We start from the raw sequence: 23373 nt of genomic DNA, 5'->3' as shown, positions 1-23373 counted from the left end.
GAAACTACTCAGTGAGCAGGTGAGTGAGAAGGTGTATTAGAGAATTACAGACTTGAACTTGAATTCTTGTCATGTCAACCACTTGCTGAATGAACTTTGGGTAAGTCAATCTGTCTGAACTAATTTTCTTCATCCCTAAAATTTGAATTTTTTTTTTCAATGTTCATTATTAGATTGGTGATGCTTTAATTGCATAGCACAGTGGTTGACCCATAATACAGAGTGAATGAATAATAAAAATAATTGGTAGTATTAGAATTATTTTTATGAATGCTTTAATATAAAAAGGTGATTTTCAGCCTCCACTGACTATACATCTCTCTCTTCATTCAAAGAGTTATTTCATATCCTTCAGAATTCTTACTGGATTGGCAGGAGGCGTGCTTAATATGGAGACTCTTGTAAGACCACTAATACAGCATTTGTATCTGATACTTTATTTAGATAGTGATACCAGTTAAAGTAATAAGTAGTTTGTCCAAGTTAATAATCATAATGGGACTTCAGCCAATATAGATGTGGCAGCACTCCCACACCAGACTCTCTCCAAATGTGGGTTTGGATGTCATAGTGAGTAGGTGGAAGAGAGGAAAAAATCACCCAGCTATGAATGGCCTTACAAGAACTGGCTTTCTGTTTGCATTTCTCTGATGTATCTTGGCAAATACATGGTCTAGAGTGAGGCAAGCAACCTTCGTTGAGTAGTTCACCTAGAGACTTTTCTGACTTATGGTTTCTCTAAGTCAGTAAGAGGCTACATTAGTTTCAATTTTCCATCAAATTTACAGAATATTTAGTTGCATCTATGATTCTATATCAGTTCATAAGTCTGTAGACATTTATTTAATAAGGTATTGAACTAAATATTTCAAGGAATTAAAAAGAAAATATGACAATTCTTGTTCTCTGAACACTTAAATTCTATGCAGTGATAGTTTATATTATTTAAAATTCACCAGCAGTAGAAGGTAATTATAGTATGTCTTATGTGCCATATATCTGAAGGACATAGAGGTTAAGGGTCATGAGAAATATATGCTAGAATTTATTGAAGTGTCCTTTATAGAGGAAGACGATCTTAAAATTCGAGTTGCATTTGTAAATACAGATAAGCTGGGGAAAGCATTCTGATAGACAGAAATGTATCAAAAAGTAGGCTGGAATTAACTGTTCTAATAAATTAGATTGAAGTCAGTTTACAGATCGTTTGAAAAACAGGATAAAGTTTGGATTTTATCCTGTAGATCATTGGTTCTCAAAAGTTTGAGTGGGTAAGAATCATCTAGAACATGTGTTAAAATGAAGTTTCTTAGACGTTATCGCTAAATATTTTCTTTGAGTTGTTGGGGTAGGGCCAAGGAATATGCATTTTAAGTAACCCACCATCACCATGCCCTACAATTCTAAAGCACATGGTTCATTATTCATATTTTGCCAAGGAAAATTAAAAGATTTGGCCTAGAAAACTAGTTTTTTTTGCATTAGATCATTCACAAGAAGCTAATTAAAGCATGGTTTAATTAAGACAAAGAGTTAAGGGGCAAGAGGTCAGATGGGCAGACATTGCAATAAACCAGAAGTGAAGAGAATCAATACTTGTCTTGGTTGATAGCAGTGGTGGCAGAAAGGGGGCGGTGGGTGGCAGAGCCTTAAGGAATACAGAACTAACAGGATCCAGGCATCTATTAGTTAGGTGAGGGAAAGAGATAGTATTCCAACCCCAGTAGATAATAAACTCCTTGAGGGTAAGAACTAGATCTTACTCATTTTTATGACCCCAGCTCATTATAGTACCCAGCATATAGTGGGTTCTCCACAAGTGTTCGTTGAATTGCTAGATAAACCTGTTTTGTAATGCACAGTAAAGTCAAAAGGAATCTCAATTTTTGTACCTCTTCTTTTCTTTTTAACCTCTAGTTTTTTTATCTCCTTGCTGACTTGCTTTACATTGCCTTTTGACTTGCGGAGAGAAGTACATATTTAATTATTTTGTGCAAGTTGAAATGATTTAAAACGTAAAAAGTAATGAAAATAGCATGTATTTCTTAATGTTGGGCTTTTTTTCCATGAGCACACAGTAGTGAAGTTATATCAAATTAGATGTAGCCACTGAATTGTATGAAATTAAGTGTCATTTTGTGGAAATATAATCCACTTCCAGTTAGACATTGTGATAATCTTTTTCTTTTTTTAAAGTAAGTTTTCCATATAATATATGACTTTTGGTAGGAAATGGTATATCATGATAAAATGTTTAATGTATTCAGCACAAAAAAGTCTACGCTTTTAAAGTATTACTGTTTACAAATCTGAGCCTTTCCAAATTATCCAAAAAATGCGAGTGAGTTCATAAATGTTCTCTTCTCTAACTCTTTAAACATCAAAAGGGACCATCTTCAAAATCCAAATGCTTCTCCAGCTTTCCGCAGGATATCACAAAACTTCCTGGCAGGGACTTTTAAACAAGTTGAGAAGTTTTATAAGATAAAAATATTTTTTCAGTTGACTTGACAACCATGTACAATGTTAGCGGAGAGTTTATTTGCCCAAGGCTCTTTGTCAAAATGAATTTAAACTGAGATTATTAAAATGTAGCTCACTTGCACAGTGTGAGGAGAGGTGTTGCTATTGTCTTATTCTGAGAATGCATGTGAGTTGCTTATGGGACTATATATGTAGAGGTGCATTTCTGCTAAAAGAGAGGAGATACTTAAAATTATTCAGAAAATGGTAAGTCGTAGGCATAAATGGAGAGATTTGATTAGAAAGAGAAGCATTACAGTGTGGTGGTTTAGAGGTCTGTCTGCTTGACCATCAGACAGCCTGGGGCTGAGTCACAGCTCCACCACTAACCTCAGCGCCTTTCTCATCTGTAGAATACAAATCATGATAATAGAAACATTATGGGGATATTGTGAGGATTAAATGATATCATCATTGTAAATGATTAATGTAGTGACTGGAGCAGATAAAGGTTCACAATTAAATGTTTTGTTTCAAATCTGTGCAATCAGGACTAAGCAATGTCGCCTGATAGTTCCAGATGTGTGGTAAAAAAAAAAAAAAAAAAGCCCTGTCCCAATTTAATGATAATCTTTTCTGTTACAAGTTAAATAGCTTTAGAAAAATTTAACTAATGGTAAACAATGCTTGAATCATCAGATCTCTCCATGGCTGTAGCTAATTTCTTACATGAGAATCAGGATCCCAAAAGGAAAATGATCATCTGGATGAGAAGTTGTAATCTTCCCAATTTGGAAAATCGCATTACGCTACTTTGGGAAAATGTCCAAATTGCTAAATCTTGGAAGCAGTCCCTCTCCTTCTCTCAGATGGACACATTATTTAAGAAGTTTTATTATTTCTGAAAAAGATCAGTTGCCTTTCAAAAATAATAGCATTTGTGTATGATTTGAAAGACGGCACCACCACAGATGGAAGAGTTGAGTGTGTTCCACATGGCAAGTGGCTGTTGATATAAGAGGGTCACCCAGCAAAGTGTGCTGCCGCCAGAATCCCGGGTGGAGATGAGACAGTGATGCAGGCAGGGGCTGCATCAGCACCATACAGTTAGAAGTGCATTAGGCATCTTTGTCAATCTGTGGGATTGTGCCATATTTACAATTTCTGTTTTAATTTAACATCCAAAGTAAATTCTTGCCATTATTATTTACTTGGTTTTCCTTAAGTCCACAACTTTCACCAAAGTGAGTAAATCCAGCGGATTACCTTTAATGATGTTTATCTCTGTGCTTTTGACAAATTAAAATGCTAAGATAAAATTTCTCTGATTTTCTGCCCCAATAAAAAAGAATAGTTATGGGTTCCTACTATAGTCCAGGCACTGTGCCAGGCATTTTACATCATCCTCATGTAATCTTCACAACCAGTCAGGAAAATATATTTAACCAGTGAGGAAACTGAGGCACATTTCTTTATTATTATGCAACTTGCCTCTGGTCACATGAATGGGAGGGTACAAAATTCAAATCTCTTTCTAATGCCAATGTCTTTCACTCTACCCCCCAGTAACTGAACTGGCCCGTAACCACTTCAAATCAATTTCTTACTTTTCCTCTCTATCTTCAAAGTATGAAAAACATTTATCTTCCTATTCTGTCAATCATTCTTTTAATATGTGTTGATACAGACCCTATTTAAAGACATAATTAAACCAGGAAAGAGAAATATGATGCAGCATCTAGCTGAGTTTTTCTAACACTAAAAGTGAAAAATGATATTCAATAATGTATTTTTAGTTTTATTTAGACCATAGTTTTCATAGTCTTTAATGTTAGCAAACATGGTGAACTCTTAATTCATTACTCTTATTCATAAATTAATTTATTCAACTGATATCATTTTTCCTCTCAAAAATATATTAAATGTAACAATTTTGATTCAAGTTTTTAATTTATTTTAATGAAAATATAGTTCAATAGTCTTGAAAATTTTTATTTTGATTTAAGAAAATGTGAGTAGTCTAGTTGTGATTTCCCTTAGCAACTTTTGTAACAATTCTTTTATTAGGTTTTTAAAATACAGTATAGATATTCTTCTTATTCACAATTTTTTATTATGAAAGACCATTTTATTTATTATCCAGATCATTACACAATGAGAAAAGGGAACACTTGACTATCTTGGCATCATCTTAGAATGCACAAAACCAAACTTTCCTCTTTCTGCTTCTTCACTATTAACTGTCACTCACAAACAATTATTTTGATGACCTCATTCTGAGAATTCATAGGTGATTATATAACTTTTACTGAAATAGAAGTGATTCTGCATGATGACTTGGTTCAGCATTTAAGCATAGTTTATAGATTATGATTCCAATATGCCAGGATCTTAGAGAGATGAGGAAATCCCTATCCTCAAGACATTTCAGAGATAGCCAAAAGTAAAAATCTATAATATGATGTAGAAAACATTACAACAGTGTTGTTCACAGAATGCTATGCTGGGAAAAAGAGATAGTACACATAGCTGAGGTGGCAGTTAGTAAAATAAAACTTCCTGAAGTAATCTACGTTAATCTTAAAGATTAAGTAGAATTTATCCAGATAAAGACATTGAAGAACAAGCACTTTGGACAATGCAGAGGAGAGAATGGAAGTCGTAGACGTCAGATGTGTAATGATTAGTCACCTGTTTCTAGAGCCAGCCACCTCAGTTCTAACATCACCACTTTCCACTTTCTCACTGTGTAACCTCGGGAAAGTTACTTCTCGTTAGCAAAATGGGCCTTATAGTAGTTCCCACCTCATAGAATTGTTTAACTCAAGCTTATAAAACCCCTTGTATGGTGTATGATACATAGAAAATGCTAAATAACTATTAATTGCAAGACAATAAGGAACACTGTAATGTTTGAGAAACTATAAATCATTTGGTATTGCTGAAAAGAAAATGCAATAAATGACTTAGAAGATGAAGAGGCTATGTACCTTGTTAAAGAGGTGGAAATTGCCATATAGGTAATTGGAAGCAGAGGAATGGCAATCCAGTTATGTTTTAAATAGATCTCATTGGGGCAGAGTAGGAGGAGAAGAAGGCAGAATGTTGGTAAAGACTAGAGGTGCAGAACCCATAATGCCATAGTAATTGTTGACTAAATATAGTCTTTCGTTAATACAGTCTTTGTTAATAGTAACAAAAGTAATTGAAAGGAGGTGATATTTGAGAGAAATATTTAGAAAATAGAATTGGCAGGGCTTGCCCCTGACACTTAGTAAGTAAAATAGCTTGAGTGATAATTTGGGAGAAGAAGGAATAAATGGCGATCTGAAGATTCTTGATTTGACAGACTAGGTGGCTAACAAAGACACAGAAAAGAGAGCAAAGGAGAAAAAGAATACAGGAGTAAACTGAAGTTTGAAAGAGAGAACGAGAGCAGTTTTTAGATGCATTGATTTTAATGTTTTTCTAGTATTTCCATTTGGAGATAAGTCAGATTTTTATAATAGAGTTCCAACTTAAAGCAACTGAGTCAAGATTCACTAGAAAATGTGAAGATGACCCCTTAGGTGAAGGTTTCCCAGGGAGGGTTTGTGTTATATAATGAGTGCAAGAAGATGGTCTAATGAAACAGAGGGGAAAATGATAGTTTAATGTGGTTTCAGATTTGATAAAAGGTATGAATAAAACATCTCCAGGCAAGAGCAAGAATCTAGTGTGGTTGAATAGAAACTTACTATTTCTGTGTGTCTCATATGTACTACTATGTGAAAAATATATCTATAGATTGTGGTGATATAGATGACCAAACATTTTATTTTCTAGGTTGATTGGGGAAATGTTCTAAATAAAATCTTTATGTTCTAAATAATATATTAAAAAATAGGCTCTAAATGAAAACATTTACCTTTAATCTGGGTAACAAAATTTAAAAAGTAAATCAGTCTGAAATCTAATTTTATTTTGATCTTTAAAACTAATTTCTCTCCCATTATTTTAAGTATTTAACTGTTATTTAATTGCTGTTATGGGAAATTAAAAAGTAATATTTGCTTAATGTTATTGTTTTATTTTAATTATATTCTGAATCAGCATGGGCATTAATCATGACAATGACCACCCATCATGTGCTGATGGTCTTCATATCATGTCTGGTGAATGGATTAAAGGACAAAATCTTGGTGATGTTTCATGGTCCCGGTGTAGCAAGGAAGATTTGGAAAGATTTCTAAGGTACTGAGGTCACTTACTGTTGTTGCATTGTGAGTGTTTCTGTGTGCCTGTTTCCTCTACCACCCAGGGAAGGTGGCATGGCAGAGCAGAAGGGCACCAGATTAGGAATCAAGGCACCTTGTTCCAATCCTGGCTCTTCTATTGACTCATCCACATTATTTAACCCATCTGCTTCTTAGTTTCCACATTTTTCAAATAAAAAGATGGGCAAGATGATTTGTAAGGTTGAAAATTTTTATGATGATAAAAAATAATCTGTTGTGGTATTTGTCTCTTCAAAATTTCCCACTGGAAATATTCTCATTGCTCATCACTCAACACCTCTGTTGTTATCACAAAGAACCTCTTTAACAAAATCTCCACCTTTCCATTGTGATGCTTCTAAACTCTGAATCTTTTCTCATTAATATATAGTTTTCACCAGTATAATAGTCCTTGATTCACTTTTTTTCCACCTTCAACAGTGCTAGCACTTAGCTTCTGTCTGATTGGGAAAAGAAAAGTATTATTATTGTTCCAATTTTCGTTTAAAAGCCCGTGTTCTTTACCTATTCCTTTGGTAATAGAAAGAGCAGCTGAAACAGTAGGTGATATGCAAAGTGGTTAGTGAGAGAAAGAGAGAGATGCTTAAGGTATCCAAAAGCGTAAGTAAGAAATAGAGGAGCACCTAGCTAGCTAAATTCACTACACAGATAAATTTTATTCATTTCTCCTTACCATTCAAATTGGCAAGCCTATTTTTTTCTATCAAATGGATATTAAAATCTGCTAAAATATGATGTTTGTTACATTATCATAACTGTGTTCTGAAATGTGTGCATGCTCCTTGTCGTGATAGTGTAGAACAGCAATCAGTGCATGTAATATTTTGAACACACCTCCTCACTGCAACAGCAGCCCTTCACCAGGCCCTAATGAGTTCCTAAGGACCATGTGTGATTTTGTATAGTTGCCTTCACATGAATCAGAACTCTGATAAAATTAAATGTCACTTCATAAATGGAAGTTGTATTACAATGTCAAATACGAAAATATTTGTACTGTTAATACTCACTTAAGAATGCTTTCCAGAGACTCTTTAAATCCCTGAATATAGTTGATTTCTTACCTTCACACATCACTTTTTGGCAAGTTGCTGTCTGAGTCTGAGCTGCTTCATCTTGTAAATGTGTAAAAGAAAACCACCTCACAGTGTTAGGTAGGTTATCAGAGTTAATCCATATGAAAGACCTTTTAAACCAAAAAATTTTCTTAACTTGAACATTATTATCAGGATTATCTTAAATAACTGTAAGCAAATGATTCTTGTACATGGAATAATTTCTATGAGGATTTAGTAGAAGAGTTTATAAATAAAAGTGAGAACATATTTTTAATATTGTAAAAATATTTCCTGTTGCTATGCTACCTAACCATAACAACTTTTTACATTAAATTCAAAATTTTACACATATCTGCATATTGCCAGGTCAAAGGCCAGTAACTGCTTGCTACAGACAAATCCCCAAAGTGTCAATTCCGTGCTGGTTCCCTCCAAGTTGCCAGGGATGACATACACTGCCGATGAGCAATGTCAGATTCTCTTTGGGCCATTGGCTTCCTTTTGTCAAGAGATGCAGGTAAGGATTGTGTCCGGGTGGGAGTTTTTAAGTGTATCTTCACATTCATTGTTTAGAAATATTGATCGGAGGAGGGCAAGATGACTTTATTTTAAAGTTGGTAGCTCAAGAGCACCCCAATCTTGGAAAGAAAGATTTTTTTAAGAGAAGGTTTCTGCATTTTTCCTCTGGCACTTTGGAAGTGATAGAAATAGGTGTGGGCATTTACTCAAAGTCAGGAAGGAATGACCTAAGAATTCCTACTTCAAAAATGGCACTGAAGTCAGGGAAGTATTTGCATTATGCCAGTTCAGTGCTTCTATTTTAAATCTCTGACTTTCTTAAATCGTAGGTCACTGGGTGAAATGTAATAAAAACGATGTATGAACATGTAATTGTGGAGGAAGAGTTATGTCTTTTAACCTTGAAAATAAAATGTCAAAAATATGTTCTACAGGAACAAAAATTAGAGAGTGCATTTCTAAGTAAACTAGAGGAAAAGGATAACCGTATGAGGGTAAACTAAGCAGTGTCTATGTGTTAGTATTCAAATGGTCACTGATTACTCAGAGAGGCCAGTTGTACCTGTCTAGAAAGTCTGAAGTCTGAAGACCTTCTTATCGATGTAAGAATTTTAGCTCTATTTACCCTTCCTTCTTTCTTTCCTTCTCTCTTCCTGCTGCCCATGCCGCATCTGCCCATCTCTTCCAGTACACACTCTCACACACACTTTGTATTTCAGGAATAAACTGATAACCATGCTTAAGGTGAATTGGTAGCTGTATTTCACTCTACCTGCATTTCTATGATTGCCTCAGAGGAGTTTGGCTTTGTTGAAGATAATGCTGTTTTGAATTACTGGTAGCGTAATTAAAATCCATTATAAGGAAAAGAGTATATGGCATTATGACGTATTTTATGCTCTCCCTGCTTTCTGATTCTTATCAAAGGAGTTGTTCACTTGTTTGCTTATTACTTTCTTCTCAATTTCCCGCATTAGTGTGTAAGCTCCATGAGGACAGAGAGTGTTTCTCCAGCATCTAGCCCAGTGGTTGGCAAATGGGAAGCACTCAGTGAATAACTGATTTAAGATTAAAATTAGTGAATGTATGAAGGAGATGTAGCTGCATTAAATGTGACGTGTGAAAGGATATGTCGACTGTAACACTCACCTGGCGATAGTGGAGCTCAGAAGGAACTCGTGTAGGAGTGTGATTGTGACCTGATTCCCAAGGTTTACATGTGGCAGAGCCCTGGATTCTTGGAACTTAGCATCAGGTATAATGATGACGGTGGTCAGCTCGGCTCTATACCATCTGTCCCTGAAACCTCTGTGATCTCATCTACCAACCTTCTTCTTCACTCTACTCTCACCTGCAGGCCTTTAGCCAATCAAAAATTGGGTCACAATCTTCTTTCTTAAAACTTCATGATAAAATGAATATTTTGAAGTACACAGGGTTGATTTTGTGGGTAGACATTTTTACATGCTGAAATTAGCATTGTTTTGGAAAACAGAGTAGGCCGTCTACGTTTACCCTTGTAGTATTGTGTAGGACACAGTTTGAGTTCACGCAGTATAGAGAGTTGATAGAGCTGATAAGGGAAAATTTTCATATTTTATAAAGTACCCCAAGTGTTAGGAAATCTTAAGCAAATGATCAACCACAAACATGATTTTGGTAAATTTTAGATTGCTTTTCACAAACATTACTTTTAGAAATAATTTTTAATGTATATCCTATTGCAGTTAGTTAAATTTTACTAGTACCATTCTACAATATTTAGAACTCTAAAATACATGTCATAAAGTATGTAAATCATTTATGTTTATGATCTAATTCGATTCTTTTAAAAATTGTATGCCATAGTTATCATTCAACCCTATTTTACAGATCATTTGAGGCCTGTAGAAGTCAGAACAACTAAGTTCTTACACCTATTAAGAGGGAGCGTTAGATGCAAATCCAGAGAACAGAGTACGTTATAACCACTGTGCTCTACTGCCTCCTAAGGAGCTCAAACTTCTGTACATATTGTCTTCTGGATGGGAAACACCTTAGGTCAGATCCTGTATTTAAACTGAATTCATTTTATCTGCTGCAGCACCTATGCCATTAGGACTAAGAAATGTCTTAAGTGATTTATTTTGTTTTTCTCGGCTATTTGCTCTACTTATCTGGTCATTTCTCACTAACCCACTTGCACAGATTTTTTTCCATCTCTGAAAGTATAAGTGTTTATGGGGATTTTAAAATCTATGTTTCTCAGTATCTTAGGATGATGTCCTGTTTTAAACTAGGCATTTTGCAAATAAAATGAAGTTTTAGATATTGTTTTTTTCCTCTCAAATTTTGTATGTGTGACTTTTTTATTTCTAAAATTAGTTTTTTCTCTGGTTCTATCTGTGTGTAATCTTTATCAAGGACAATTTTAAAAACAATGCCAGGAAGGACTGGGCTGCTGTGGGCAGCCAAGGAAAAGCAGCGCCTCTGAGTTGGGGTTTGGTCAGGAGCGCGGGCTGGAGGGCCTGAGGCCTGAGCACTGACAGTGGTTCTGCCTCTTGTTAGTGTGTAACCTTAGTCAGAGCTCTTTTTCTTTCTAAGCCACAATCTATAGAACAAGAAATGGGACAACGTTATCTTTCAGAGTCTCTTAGAGCTAAGTGGCTGGACTTCTGTGGTTCTAAAATATAGTATTCTGATACCGCCCTTGAAAATCGTCATTCTAATCTCAAATTAGCACAGCATGCAAAGTGTAGGAACTAGATAGATACATAGGTAAGTAGGTAGGTGGGTAGATAGATAGGTAGGTAGATAGAACTATTGAAGGGATTATTTACAAACTCAGTCATTGATTTGACAAATATTTATTGAATTCCAACTACTTTCCAGAGACTATTCTATGTGCTGCTAATACAGCAAGAAACAAAGACCCCGCCTTCATGGAGCTTACATTATAGTGGAAGAAATAGACAATAAGCAAATACATATATAATATGTCAGTTGGTGGTAAGTATTTTGGAGAAATATAATCTCAGGCAAGAAGGGTAGGGAATACAACCAGGGATGAGAGGGTGGGAATGGTACTGTTTTATATAGGGTGATCTGGGAAGGTGACATTTGTTTAAAGATCTGAAGGAAGTAAGAAAGCAAGCCATGCATTTATCTTGGGAGGAATATAGCAACAGGAAACAGAAAGCAAAATGCCCTGGAATGCAGTTTTGGTTATGTTTTAAGTTTAAGATACCCATTAGATGTCCATGTGGAGACGTAAGTTGGTCTCAGATAGATACAAATCTAGAAGTCGTCAACAAGACGGTGATGTTGAAGACATGGTATTAAATAATAGCATTAGGAAATGAGTTAGATAGAAGAGAAAAAGTTGTAGGACTGAGAACTTGGTCTCTACAATATTTGGAGGTTAGGAAGATAAAGAGAAAACAACAATTAAAACTCTGAATAAATCTGTTGGTCGGAATAGAACCAATAGAAAGTGAGACTCTGGTGCTAAGTGAAGACATTTTTCAAAGTGGAAAAGATTAGCTGTTCCAAAAGCTGAAGACAAGTGGAGTAACATGAAGTCTGAAAATATGCAATTGATATGATTTTCCCACAGGGTTTGGTACACTGATACTTGAATCTATCTGGAAATCCCTGAACAAATAATGTGTCAGAAGGTATAACTTAAAAATAGAATGGGAAATAGTTTTAGTGTGGAAGATTGAAGAGCTCTTCTTGGTAAGCCACGCACATATACCTTCAGATGGATACATATGAAGTCACCACATCTACCAATCTGTGGTCTAGGTTTTGTACAAAATGAATCTCCTGGAAGGCAAGCTTCATAACATCAGAGTAGTCGTCAGTCTTTCTTATCACTGTACCTCTAGCGCCTAAAACAATAAATATTTGTTAAATGAGTAAGTGAATCAATTGAATTTTGGAGTAATGATTCTAAATTTTTACTTTCATAAATAGTTGATTCTAAGATATATAATATTCCAAGATAACATGAAGATAACCTTCTAGAGATTAACTTAGTGGCTGCATAAAAGTCAACCTATAAGAGTAGATAGCTTATGTTTCACAGCTTATACGTGAGTTAATCAGGCATCCTTAGGAGCATCTCATTTCCAATCAATTATAAATAAGTATCAAGCTGCATGGAGTGAAGATTCATAGCAACTTTTCAACATGTTTCTCATAGAATCTTAGAGAAAATGGCAGTTGGTCCATGGTATTTGAATTAGACATTGCTCTTCCATACTTGTACACGGATAGTTATATACAAGCGCCAGAGACTCCAACATTACATACATGCTGATCTAATTAATGATATAAATTTACCCTTAGGATAGCAACTTACATCTGCAAAATGTTTCAAGGCATAGCTGTAGAGATGCTTACGAAGCATCTTAAGCCCCCAGTAATAATACTTCACTCTTCTATGTTAATTTGCTAACTTCTCGGATGGTCTTGTTCCTGAGTCCTAAGCAAGTCCTGCCTCTAGGCCATCTGGCATCTTGTGGCTGAGCCAGCTCCAGCTGCATCAAGTCATTGTAATGGCTGCTTGAAGTTACTTAGCCTGGCTAAGAATACAGAGGTATGAATGTTTCCCTAGAAACAGTAAGAAGTGGCCACACAAGATTTACGTTTTTTGAGTAAGAAGAAAGTGTGCTAAAAAATTGAAGACCTCCAGGAAACTTAAGCTTCTGCCTTTGGTTTTGGATTAGGCATAGTATGAATTGTATGCATATTATATGGTACAGAAAACATTGTATAGTATAGAAAGTTATTATTACTATATAAGAAAGTTATCGAAACTTATCATATAGAATAGAAACTTATTATATAGTATAGAAAACATATTATATAGTATAGAAAACTTTCTAGTGTAATTGAATCATATGGTGACTTTAAAAAGTAGCATATAAAGTTCCAGTTTTACATTTCTCTTTCATCAACTTGATACATCAGTATGTGTCGCACTTCTAAAACCTCTCATTAGATCCAATGAACAGGCTGGCATTGAAATGAGGTACCTTATGAAGAATTCTAGAAGACAGTTGCTGTGATTTGCCATTGTGAAATTCCAGAGGCAACAGGAATTTTGACTTAAAAAAGCTTGACATGAAGTGGCTCTTGATGGCCAGTAGTTGCTTGGGCAACTAAGACAGCATCATTGATAAATCGTGTCAAGGTTGGTGAAGCTGTAGATTTTTAAAGCCCTTTCTTCCTGTAAGATCAATAAAGTTGTGGTGGGTTAAAACTACCAGAAGTTGATTCTGCCTGTTTTGCCATCTAACCAGAGCTTCATCTTGTCCTTTGAGCTTGAGTCCTACACAGTCTGTGAGAACATGAGTTTGATGCACTTTATTTGACTAGATAATCTAGTTCTTTAATTTCTTTTCTTAGAACTAATTTTTTTCATGACTTCTTACTGACATGGGCTTTTATTGTTAAAGTCCCTTTCTTGTAAATGATCTATTTACATTTTTGGCCATTTTTCAATTTTCTGGTTTTTATTTGTAAATAGTGAGTCATTTGTGTGTTAACTTTTTATACAGTGTCCTTAGTCTTTTAATTTTGAGGTGGTCAAATCCGTCAAATTTTCCCATTAAGACTGTGGTGTTTTGGTTTGATTTTGTTTTGTTTTGTTTTCGTCTTATGCGAATTCTTCCCTACTCTGGAATTAAATTCTTATATGGTACATTCATTTTCTTTCCCCTTAAATATTTCTTTAGCCCCAGAGACATTATGGATTTAATTTTTAATTTATTAATGAAGGAAGTTTTTAAAAGATAATTTTTTATTATTTATGCCTACTTTTATTGCACTGAAATAAGATGAAGTAGTCCTTATGATGCCACCTCTTTAAAATTTATTAGTTTCCTGTTTAATGTCATACATGATGAATTTTAGTAATTGTTCTCTGTATACTTCAAAGAATGTGTATTCTTTAAAGTTCATTATCTACCACTAGATCTCAGATGAAGCATATTAATATTATTATTCAAAATATCTATTTGTTTGCTTATTTTGGTTTGGTTGATCTATCAGTAACTGATAGGCATGTGTTAAAGTACCCAACTCAAACTGTTATTTTTTATCTCCTTGTAATTCTATCGTTACCTTATATAATGTTGAGTTATATTACTAGGTGCATACACATTTATGGTTTCTTGTCTGCTTGCTCTGTTTTTTCCTTTTCCATTTTTTTTTAATGACTTGTGCCTTAAGATTTATTTTGCCAGGCATTAAAACCACTATCCTGGCTAATATTTTCCATACCTTCATCTTCAACCTTGCCAGATATAAATATAAATATGGATATGGATATAGATAGATAGATAGATCTACTAGAGAAAAGCAATTGCTAGATTTTATATTTTTCTGGTTAAACCAATGTAGTAGTTTTTGTATTTTCTTCAGCTAGTTTAACAATTTTACATTTATTTGAACTAGTGGTTTTTAGGATCTTTATTCTGTCAACCTATTCTATGTTTGTGTTTCATATTTGTCCTCTACTTTTTCCTCTTTTTCTCCTTTCCTGTTTTCCATTGGAAAAACCAAATTTTCATCTGCATTCAAAAGTCATACATTCTTTATATGTTTTTATATGTATCAGTAACTGGTTCTTTTTTCTTGCTGAATAGTATTCCACTGGTAGGTAAACTATTTTGTTTATTAAGTCACCTCTTAATAGACCTCTTGGATGTTATCTATTGTGAGTAAGTCTACTCTGAACACTTGTGAATGATTATTTGTGTAGACATAGTTTTTATTCTGCAGTATTAATACAGTAACACATTATGTATTAATACATTATTTTCTTACAAACTGTTGCCTATGGACTGGCTTCCTGTTTTTGTAGATAAAGTTTTACTGAAACATAGTCACCCTCATTTGTTCACATGTTCTCTTTGGCTGCCTTCAAGCTACAATGACAGTGTTGACTAGTTGCAACAGAGACTATATGGCTCACAAACCTGAGTTATATTCTGTTTGTCATTTTACAGAAAAAGTTTGCTGACCCCTGCTGCAGATACCTTGGATTCTGTTTTATTCCTCCAAAGAGTGTTTTGTCTTTTGTTTTCACAGACAATTAAGTTTGATAGATTCAAACTGGAAACTTTGTCTTACCTACTGTAGACAGCACCTCGTATCTTGGATCAGTTCACTCTTACTTTATCTGGGCTATTTGGAGTGTGTCCCGTGTATATGTGGGTCACATGTTAGCTAAAGACTTAGGCTTCCCTAACTCTCTTCCTTTTGGATTGTTCTTTCAGTTTTTGGCAGCATTGACCATCCTGGTTTCTGTCTTTAGGAGTCTAAAACAATGGCCTGTTTTTCACTGTTGATTTAGCCACTCGTTGTCATGCTAAGACCACAGGCTACTATTAGGTCAAAGTTGCAAAGATGGCGAACTCAACTTGTACCAATCCCTTCAGCTCCTCTGAAAAGTTTATCTGCTTTTCTTCACTCTCCAGAACCATCAGGAAGTTATTTTTTGTGTTCTGTCCACAGTTTATGGTTGTTATCTACTGGAGGGCTGGTCTTCTTGGAACTTACTCCACCATTCCAGAAGGGGGATCTTTTTATCTTATGTCTCTCTTTCATACTAGGAAATTCTGGATCATTTTTCTTTCAAATATATCAAATAGTTCCTTTCCACTTTTCATGTTTTTTCTTTTCTTTGGGGCTTCATTAACTACATACTGACAGTTCTCCTTTCTCTAAATTTCTTCTTACTCCTTGACTTTCCTTAACACATTCTGATATGTTCTATTGAGGAGTCTTTTGCAGCTCACTGCTTTATTTGTTAGCTATGCGTAAACTACATTTTCCTTCCCATTTCTGTTTCTCAACTTCTGCCACTAGCAATCTTGAAGTATATGGGGAGGTGAAACAGAATACATAAAACTTATTTAACGGTCAGTGTCTGAATCTTCTCTGTTAAGGGATAAAGTTTTTGGGATGTAAATGAGCTAAATTTCTAGTATTTCTTCCCACTAAAAACAAAATTTATAATAATGGCTATAATTCAATTATTGTTTCTTTACATAATCAACATTTATTTAGATTTATCCTCATTTTTATCAGTCTCTTTGCTCACCGCTGCTTTTCAGTCCTTTTCTCTGAGATCGTATTCCTTCTTGAAGGACATCATTTAGAAGTTCTTTTTGGGCAGATCTGTTGGTGGTAAATATTCAGTTTTTGTTTCCTTGACAGTCTTTATTTAACCTTCAGTCTTGAATAAAATTTTAGCTGAGTTCAGGAGTCTAGATTGACAGTTATTTTATTCCTCTTGCCACTTTGAATACATCATGTGTTCACTTTCTTGTGTTGGTGCCAAGATGGCATCTCTACCATTTTCCTAATCTTACAAGAAAATTTTCTACATTTCACTGTTTTTATTGATGTTTGCTGTAGATTTTCATAGATGCCTGTTAATTCTGAAGACATCTCCTTCAATAGCTAGTTTGCTAAGATTTTTTTTAATGAATGGATATTCAATTGCATCACATTCTTTTTATCCATAGGTATAAAAATCATAGATTTTAAAGTTATTGATGTGCTTGATTACATTAATCAAATCTCTAGTATTACAGTAACCTTGTATTCCAAGGAAAAACCCAATTTGGTCATGATAATTTCATTTTTCAATGCATTACTGAATTCAGTCTCTTAGCACTTGTTTAGCATGTTTAAATCTGAGTTAATAAGTGAGGTAGATCACTATTTTCATTTTCTTTTAAAATTCCTGTCTGGTTTGGGTATCATAAAGTGTGTTTAGAGGTGTTCTCTTTTTTCCTGTTCTCTAGAGAGTTATGTAAATTGAGGATCTAAGTGTCTGAAAAGATTGTTAATTTTTGGACCAGATGTGTTCTTTGTGGGAAGATTTTTAACAATTAATTTTAACTATTCTATGGTTGCAGAATAGTTCAGCTTTTCTATTTGTTCTTGGGTTGATTTTAGTAAGTTTTAGTAAGTTTTGAAGAATATTTTTTCATTTCATATACGTCATCAAGTTTATTGGCATAAAGTTGTTCATAATGTCTTCCTATTTCTGTTCAAAGTTTGCATTATCTGTCATTATGCTTTCATTTTTTATTCCTAATAGTGTTTATTTTTGCCTTCTTTTTTTCTTGATTTTTGGTTTTATTAGTATTTACAAAGAACTAGGTTCAGCTTTTTCTTATTCTTTTGTCTCTGTTTTTTATTTTTTTAATACTTCTCTTCTATTTCTTCCTGTCTTCCATCCTTAATAATACTAAGGTATTCTGTAATGAAAAAGAATGTTTTTGAAAATATTATCCCCTACTAAATTACATTTGCAATCAAATATTAAGTTACTGAAATTGTGTTTTAGAAGATAATTTTGGAAGAATAAGGAGTTATATGTCCAAGATTTAGTTGTTACTTCCATGTATATGCACTTAAGATTTTTTTATTTTAATGTAAATTTCAGAACATCTTAATGAAACTATTTGCTATAAAGAAAGACATGGGTAAGGTTACCTTTGAACGTAAATTTTATGATATTTATACATGGACGATTAGTCTTCCATTTAAAATATATAATATTTTCATGTAAACATTTTAAAAGCCTACTTGAAATAAACATCTGAATTCATCTTATGTGCTTTTAGTGGTCTTTTTTTATTATAGAAGAATAAAAAAGGAATATTGTATCATTTTATTAGTTTTCAAGGAAATGCTGAGTTGTGCATTTCTGTACTGGATTTCTGTGCAAAGCTTTCTAAGTTTTAAAGTCCTTTTCTTAATTGACATCTTAAGTGATTTCAGCAATTAAGTTGAAAACAATGTTTGACTCTGGCCTGTCTAACACATGGAGAGTGTTTGGTTCTAACAAAATACCCAACCCTGCCCTACATTATCTTAAGAATAGGCTTGATATTATATAGCTCTAATATCATACATCTGAGATATTCTGCCTCTCAAGGTGAAAAGAGTCCATACCGTTTCTTCAATATTATCTTGCTTTACTTTTGACAGTTTGGTTTGAAATCCTGAATCTGAGTTATTTTTAAGAATGAGGCTGTGATTTACTTACCGTAAGATCCCTAGACCTGCAGAACATAAAGGGTAAAGAGATCTCCTGTATGAGAGATTTACTCTACATGACTGTGCTTATCTTGAAACGCTGCCAAGTTTGCTTTTATGTTCTCAGTGCCTCAAGTGGGACTCAATTAGAGTACCTGCTGTTTTGAGTAGCAGATAACGGTGGGAGGTCAGAATTTAGACCACCAACAGTGTTCAACAAGCAAGTATTATTTTAAAAGTACAGCATAGATTTGCTTTAGTTCAGTATGCATTGGTTAACTAATGAACTTGACTAAAATAATTCGTGTTATAACACAACTAAGCTTTATTGAATATAAGTAAAGCAAAATGCTTCCTTGGTGAAAAATTTAGTATTTGGTTCCATGCTTATAAAACATTCTTTACAGAAAGGTCTTGGGGGGGAAAAACTCTTTTAGGAACCGAAATTCTAAGGTTAAAGATCCATTAATTCAAATATAAATGTGTCCACCATAGTACATGATAAACAACCTCTCTGTCTATTTTCAAGAGTCTAAAATATTGCAGAGAAACCATTTTATTTAGGCATTCTTTAAAATAAGTTCCTGGATGAATTTTTGGTAAATGATGTGTGTGAATAAACACATATAAGTTAAGCTAAATCATATCCTAAATATAATAAGATTATTTGTATAAAATATTTTAAAGCAGAAAAGCTGTCACAGCAGATAAAATACATGATGTAAATAAAATATATCACACTCTTGCCATAGACTATTGAATTTTTAAGGGCTTACAAACATTTAGGGAATCTAAGTTTTTAAATAAGTAGAGAATAGAAAAATAGTATTTTGGGAGTTGTGGCAAATTTAATATTAGAGTTGTAACAGCCCTATTTGAAATATTAGTTTAAATATATTTTTCCCCAAAGTATTTAATAGATTTGAGTCGTAAGTTAATTTTAACTTTGCAGTGATTTTTAGCGTGTTTTGAACACCACTGCCAGAATAAACCTCCTAAAATAACCTTTTTATCTTATCAACTTGCTGGTCAATTGCTAAGTGGCTTCTTTTTCCCTACAAATATGAAATCCTTCGTCCTTTCTGGCATTCAAGATCTGGTTCTTCTGTCTTAAAATCTTTTTCACTCCTCCCTTACATTCTGTGCGTCCTGTCATGACAGTGGCCTGCCCACCTTTTTATGACTGTGCCTTTCACATTGCTGCTCTTCTGCCTGTATTGGCCTGTTCTCTTCCACCCTCTTCTCCAAGTATCTGGATGGGTAGCAGCATAATCATCTTCACTATAGATTACTCTAATCACCTTTGAATGTTCCTAATGGATTTCATATTTCTATGCAACTTATTAATAATATGCTGTGTCTAAAAAAACTTCAGTCATCTTACGGAAATAGAAAGTCCTTAAGAATGTGTCAGCTGTGCCTCTTTATATCTATGTCTCTGGGCTGGGCCCAACTATGACTGTGACTTAGTTTCTGACAGTCTTCCCGCTTGCATTTCCCTAGACTTCTCTCTGTTCATTATTGCTATGTCTCTGCTGCTTTATCCTAGTATTTCTTTTTTGTTCCCTTCAACTTTTCCCTAGGAAAAGTTCATCGTGTCCTAGAGATCTAAAACTCATTCATACTGAGGTAAAAATGACTGATAACAATTTATGGAAACATACCCACTGAGCGTCTATGTATTGCGTTAAGTGCCAATGCTATGTGATGAAATAATGAAGTACTAACCATGGCATTTAAGCATCAAGCAGAGCATAAGTGAGGACAGGCTTTAGGACACAAGGCGCTAAATTCATACCGCAAACATAAGCACTTAATTCTTCCAGCCTGGTTCATATAATTGTATAAGTAATGATTTTTAGCATAAATTTTTCTGTTGTAGCTGCTTAATCTTGCATAATCTCATGTTTTACTTAAAGAAATTTTAAAGGACTTAATTTTTTAAACAGATTTTATGTTTTTATGCATCAATTTTTCCATCACTATAAATGAACTATGTACTGTTTCAATTATAAGTTTAATAGAAAAAGTACCTAAAACATATTTGTCTTCAGATAATTTCTGTTTTTCTATCTGAATAGCTTTCTCAAAAATTATTGACTTAACCTCAAAAACATGATACCTTCCCCTTATTAGTTATTGTACCCTTGTTTTCAGCATGTTATTTGCACAGGGTTGTGGTGCAAGGTAGAAGGTGAGAAAGAATGCAGAACCAAACTAGATCCACCAATGGATGGAACTGACTGTGACGCTGGTAAGGTAAGTCGTTTGTGTTGCCCAAAGTTAAAAAGAATATTAAATGAAACTTAAATGTGCATTTTCTCCTCTCAGTGTAACTGGCAGGACGTTTTCTTCTGCCAGCTGTATATGTATCCATCTTAACACTAGTGGAATACTTTTAGTACATGTGAAAATTTCAACATTTCATCTAATCTTAATTTTGACTTTTATATTTTTTCAAATCCATGGTTGTTTTGTTAATATTGATGTGGTTATTTTTTATTGTTGTTGATTATGAGAATGTTGAAAGTCAAATACATGTATTACTTTAACAAAAAATGAATTCTTTTTTTTTACTATTTAAATGAAACATAAGTAAAATAGTCACAAATAATAGCATAAATAGTAGAAGTTCTCAGAGCTGATGAATACATTTCAGGTATAAAATATTGTTTCAGGAGAACCACTGAGTATAATTTTTCCTTGTCACTTCAAGCATCATAAGTAAAATATTCTAAATAACATTTTGGGGATTAGTAAAATATTTGACTGCCTAAGTTGTTTAACCTAATGTGTTTCATAAGGCTATTGGAGTTTATTAGTATACATTTCCAGATCAAAATAATTGCTGTTAAAAATTAATTTTCTTTTGAAGAATGTGAAGTAGGTAGATTTACACATACACTTCTAATTATGATTAATTTATTCAAAAGATAATAGTTCAACAGTTTACATAATTTTCTAGTTTTTATTCTGTGAAGGAAAAGTAAAAGATTATCCATTTACTCATTAGATGTAAGATCAGAAACCTTGCCTCTGAAGAACAAGAATTTTTATTACATTTAAAAAGAACAACATAAATATTATTTGGGATGAATTACGTAGTGAAAAAAATTTTTATATAGAGTGCTAGTTGAAAAACACATCAACTTGAAAAAGGAACAGAGTGGAAATCTAGCAGTTACACTTCTAGAATGTTGTCCTAAGGAAATACACATGTGCACAAAGATAGGCGCATGTGTGTGTACACACACACAAATGCTTGTGTAAAAGTACCATTTGCAATGGTGAGAAATGAGAAAAAACAAATATATTCATAAGTACAGGAATGGTTACACTGTAGCTGTTTAGAGAATGAGGTATATATATCTGTATGTACTAATATGAAAAGATCTACAAGACATGGTGGTTAGTACATAGGTATGTCAGAAAAATTGATACTTTATGATATCATTTGAGATTCAAGAAACAAAGTTTGTATATGGATGTGAATATGCACACACAGAGTATATATTTTTAAATGTAGAAAATGGCTTGTAAATATAAACTCTAAACTGTAATTAGTACTTAATGCATGGGAGGGAAGTGGAATTGGTGAATGGGAGAAACACCATAGGAGGTGAGGGTGAATATAACTTTTGTCCAGACATGTCTGGATTGTTTGACACTAGCATGTAGTCATTTATTACTTCTATGATTTCTTTAATTTAAAAAAGTGTACAAATTAAGTTCAAAATATAAATAAAACGACTAGAAATGTTTTATCACTAGACACAATCAATAAGAAAATGGTTCCTTGAAAGGGAACTTCTGTGAAATGTCAGTCAGTTGTTTACAGATTGTGCCAGATATTTTTCCATGAGCTTATATGGAGAGTCAGAATCTGTGTCTGTGTTATTTGTTTAATGATACACAAAAATGCAATAATGTGTGTATAATGGGCAAGCCTCACAGTATTACACTCGGTAATTTATTGTTTGGGTCATAAAACTCTGCACCAGAAATAGTTTTCATCATCCTTGAAACATGAAAGCCGTGATAAACAGAGATAACAAAATCTTCAGCCCTATTTCTTCATACATCACACAACCCATTCATCTTACTTAGTTCTTCTTTGGCAATCTAAAATCTCTTCATTTTTATCATTTGGTGTCCTAAATTAATTTTTTGTCTATTATTTTTTGTTCTGATATTTATGAGAATAATTTGCATTCTTGAGGTCTCTAAAATAAACTTATTCTTTCAGCAATCAAAATTGTAATTACTCATCAAAAGTAAAATGTTTTAGTTCCCTATAATTGTGGTAATGATATTCCTTTAGTGATTCTGTAATGCTTTGTGTGTTGAAATAACTAATGAACTTCTCAGTTCCTCAGGCCATGTGGGCTTCTTCAAATATCCATCTGCTCCAGCTGTTGTAGGAGCCATCATGAAAACAGCTTCCAGCACTCTGAGGTTGAGTGCTGTAGTGCTAAAGTATTTGAATACTTGCAACTTTGCACTAAATACTGCTGGCTTGGTACATTGCAAATCAGGAAACAAAGCTGGGAATTTTGTAATGTGTTATCCTCTACTGATGTTAATCTAGCTGTATAACTAGTTCATCTAAGAGTATATAATTAAATCTGAGAACATGCCTGCAGAATTTCGTGATTCAAAATGGTTGTGAAAATTGGAATTGATCAACTATTTACAGACAGCATTTTCCAAATTGAAAGCAACTTGTTTTCTTTCTTCTCCTTTTCTCTTTATAAAATCATCATCTATGTTTACATTTACATTTAACAGAGGTTAAAGAGTTGGTCAATGATTTGGTAAAAATCAAGAAATATATATTTTCTTTTTACAATGTTTGCTAAGAGTTAGGGAAAGGGGCAGGAAACTTAAATACCAACTTACTAGAATTTTTAGACTGCTTTGAAGGAATCTACATAATATATTTTAGTTATTTACTTTCCTAAATTACAATTCTTGTAGTTACCGTCATCATTCGTTATTTAAAAAGTGAA

At 33.7% G+C, this 23373-nt stretch overlaps 1 protein-coding gene across 1 annotated transcript in view; it reads left to right on the top strand.

Moving 5' to 3' along the window:
* The window catches only part of ADAMTS19 (ADAM metallopeptidase with thrombospondin type 1 motif 19), a 236109-nt gene that overhangs the window by 122727 nt on the left and 90009 nt on the right, over positions 1-23373 (top strand). Inside the window, exons 9-11 of the mRNA XM_046668387.1 lie at positions 6556-6696; positions 8165-8315; positions 20522-20623. Of these exons, the coding sequence (XP_046524343.1) occupies positions 6556-6696; positions 8165-8315; positions 20522-20623 (394 nt within the window). The remainder of the gene's footprint in view (positions 1-6555; positions 6697-8164; positions 8316-20521; positions 20624-23373) is intronic.

Source organism: Equus quagga, chromosome 7 (assembly GCF_021613505.1).
Source record: "Equus quagga isolate Etosha38 chromosome 7, UCLA_HA_Equagga_1.0, whole genome shotgun sequence".
NCBI classification, from domain to species: Eukaryota; Metazoa; Chordata; class Mammalia; order Perissodactyla; family Equidae; genus Equus; species Equus quagga.
This window is presented reverse-complemented; position numbering and strand designations above follow the sequence as displayed.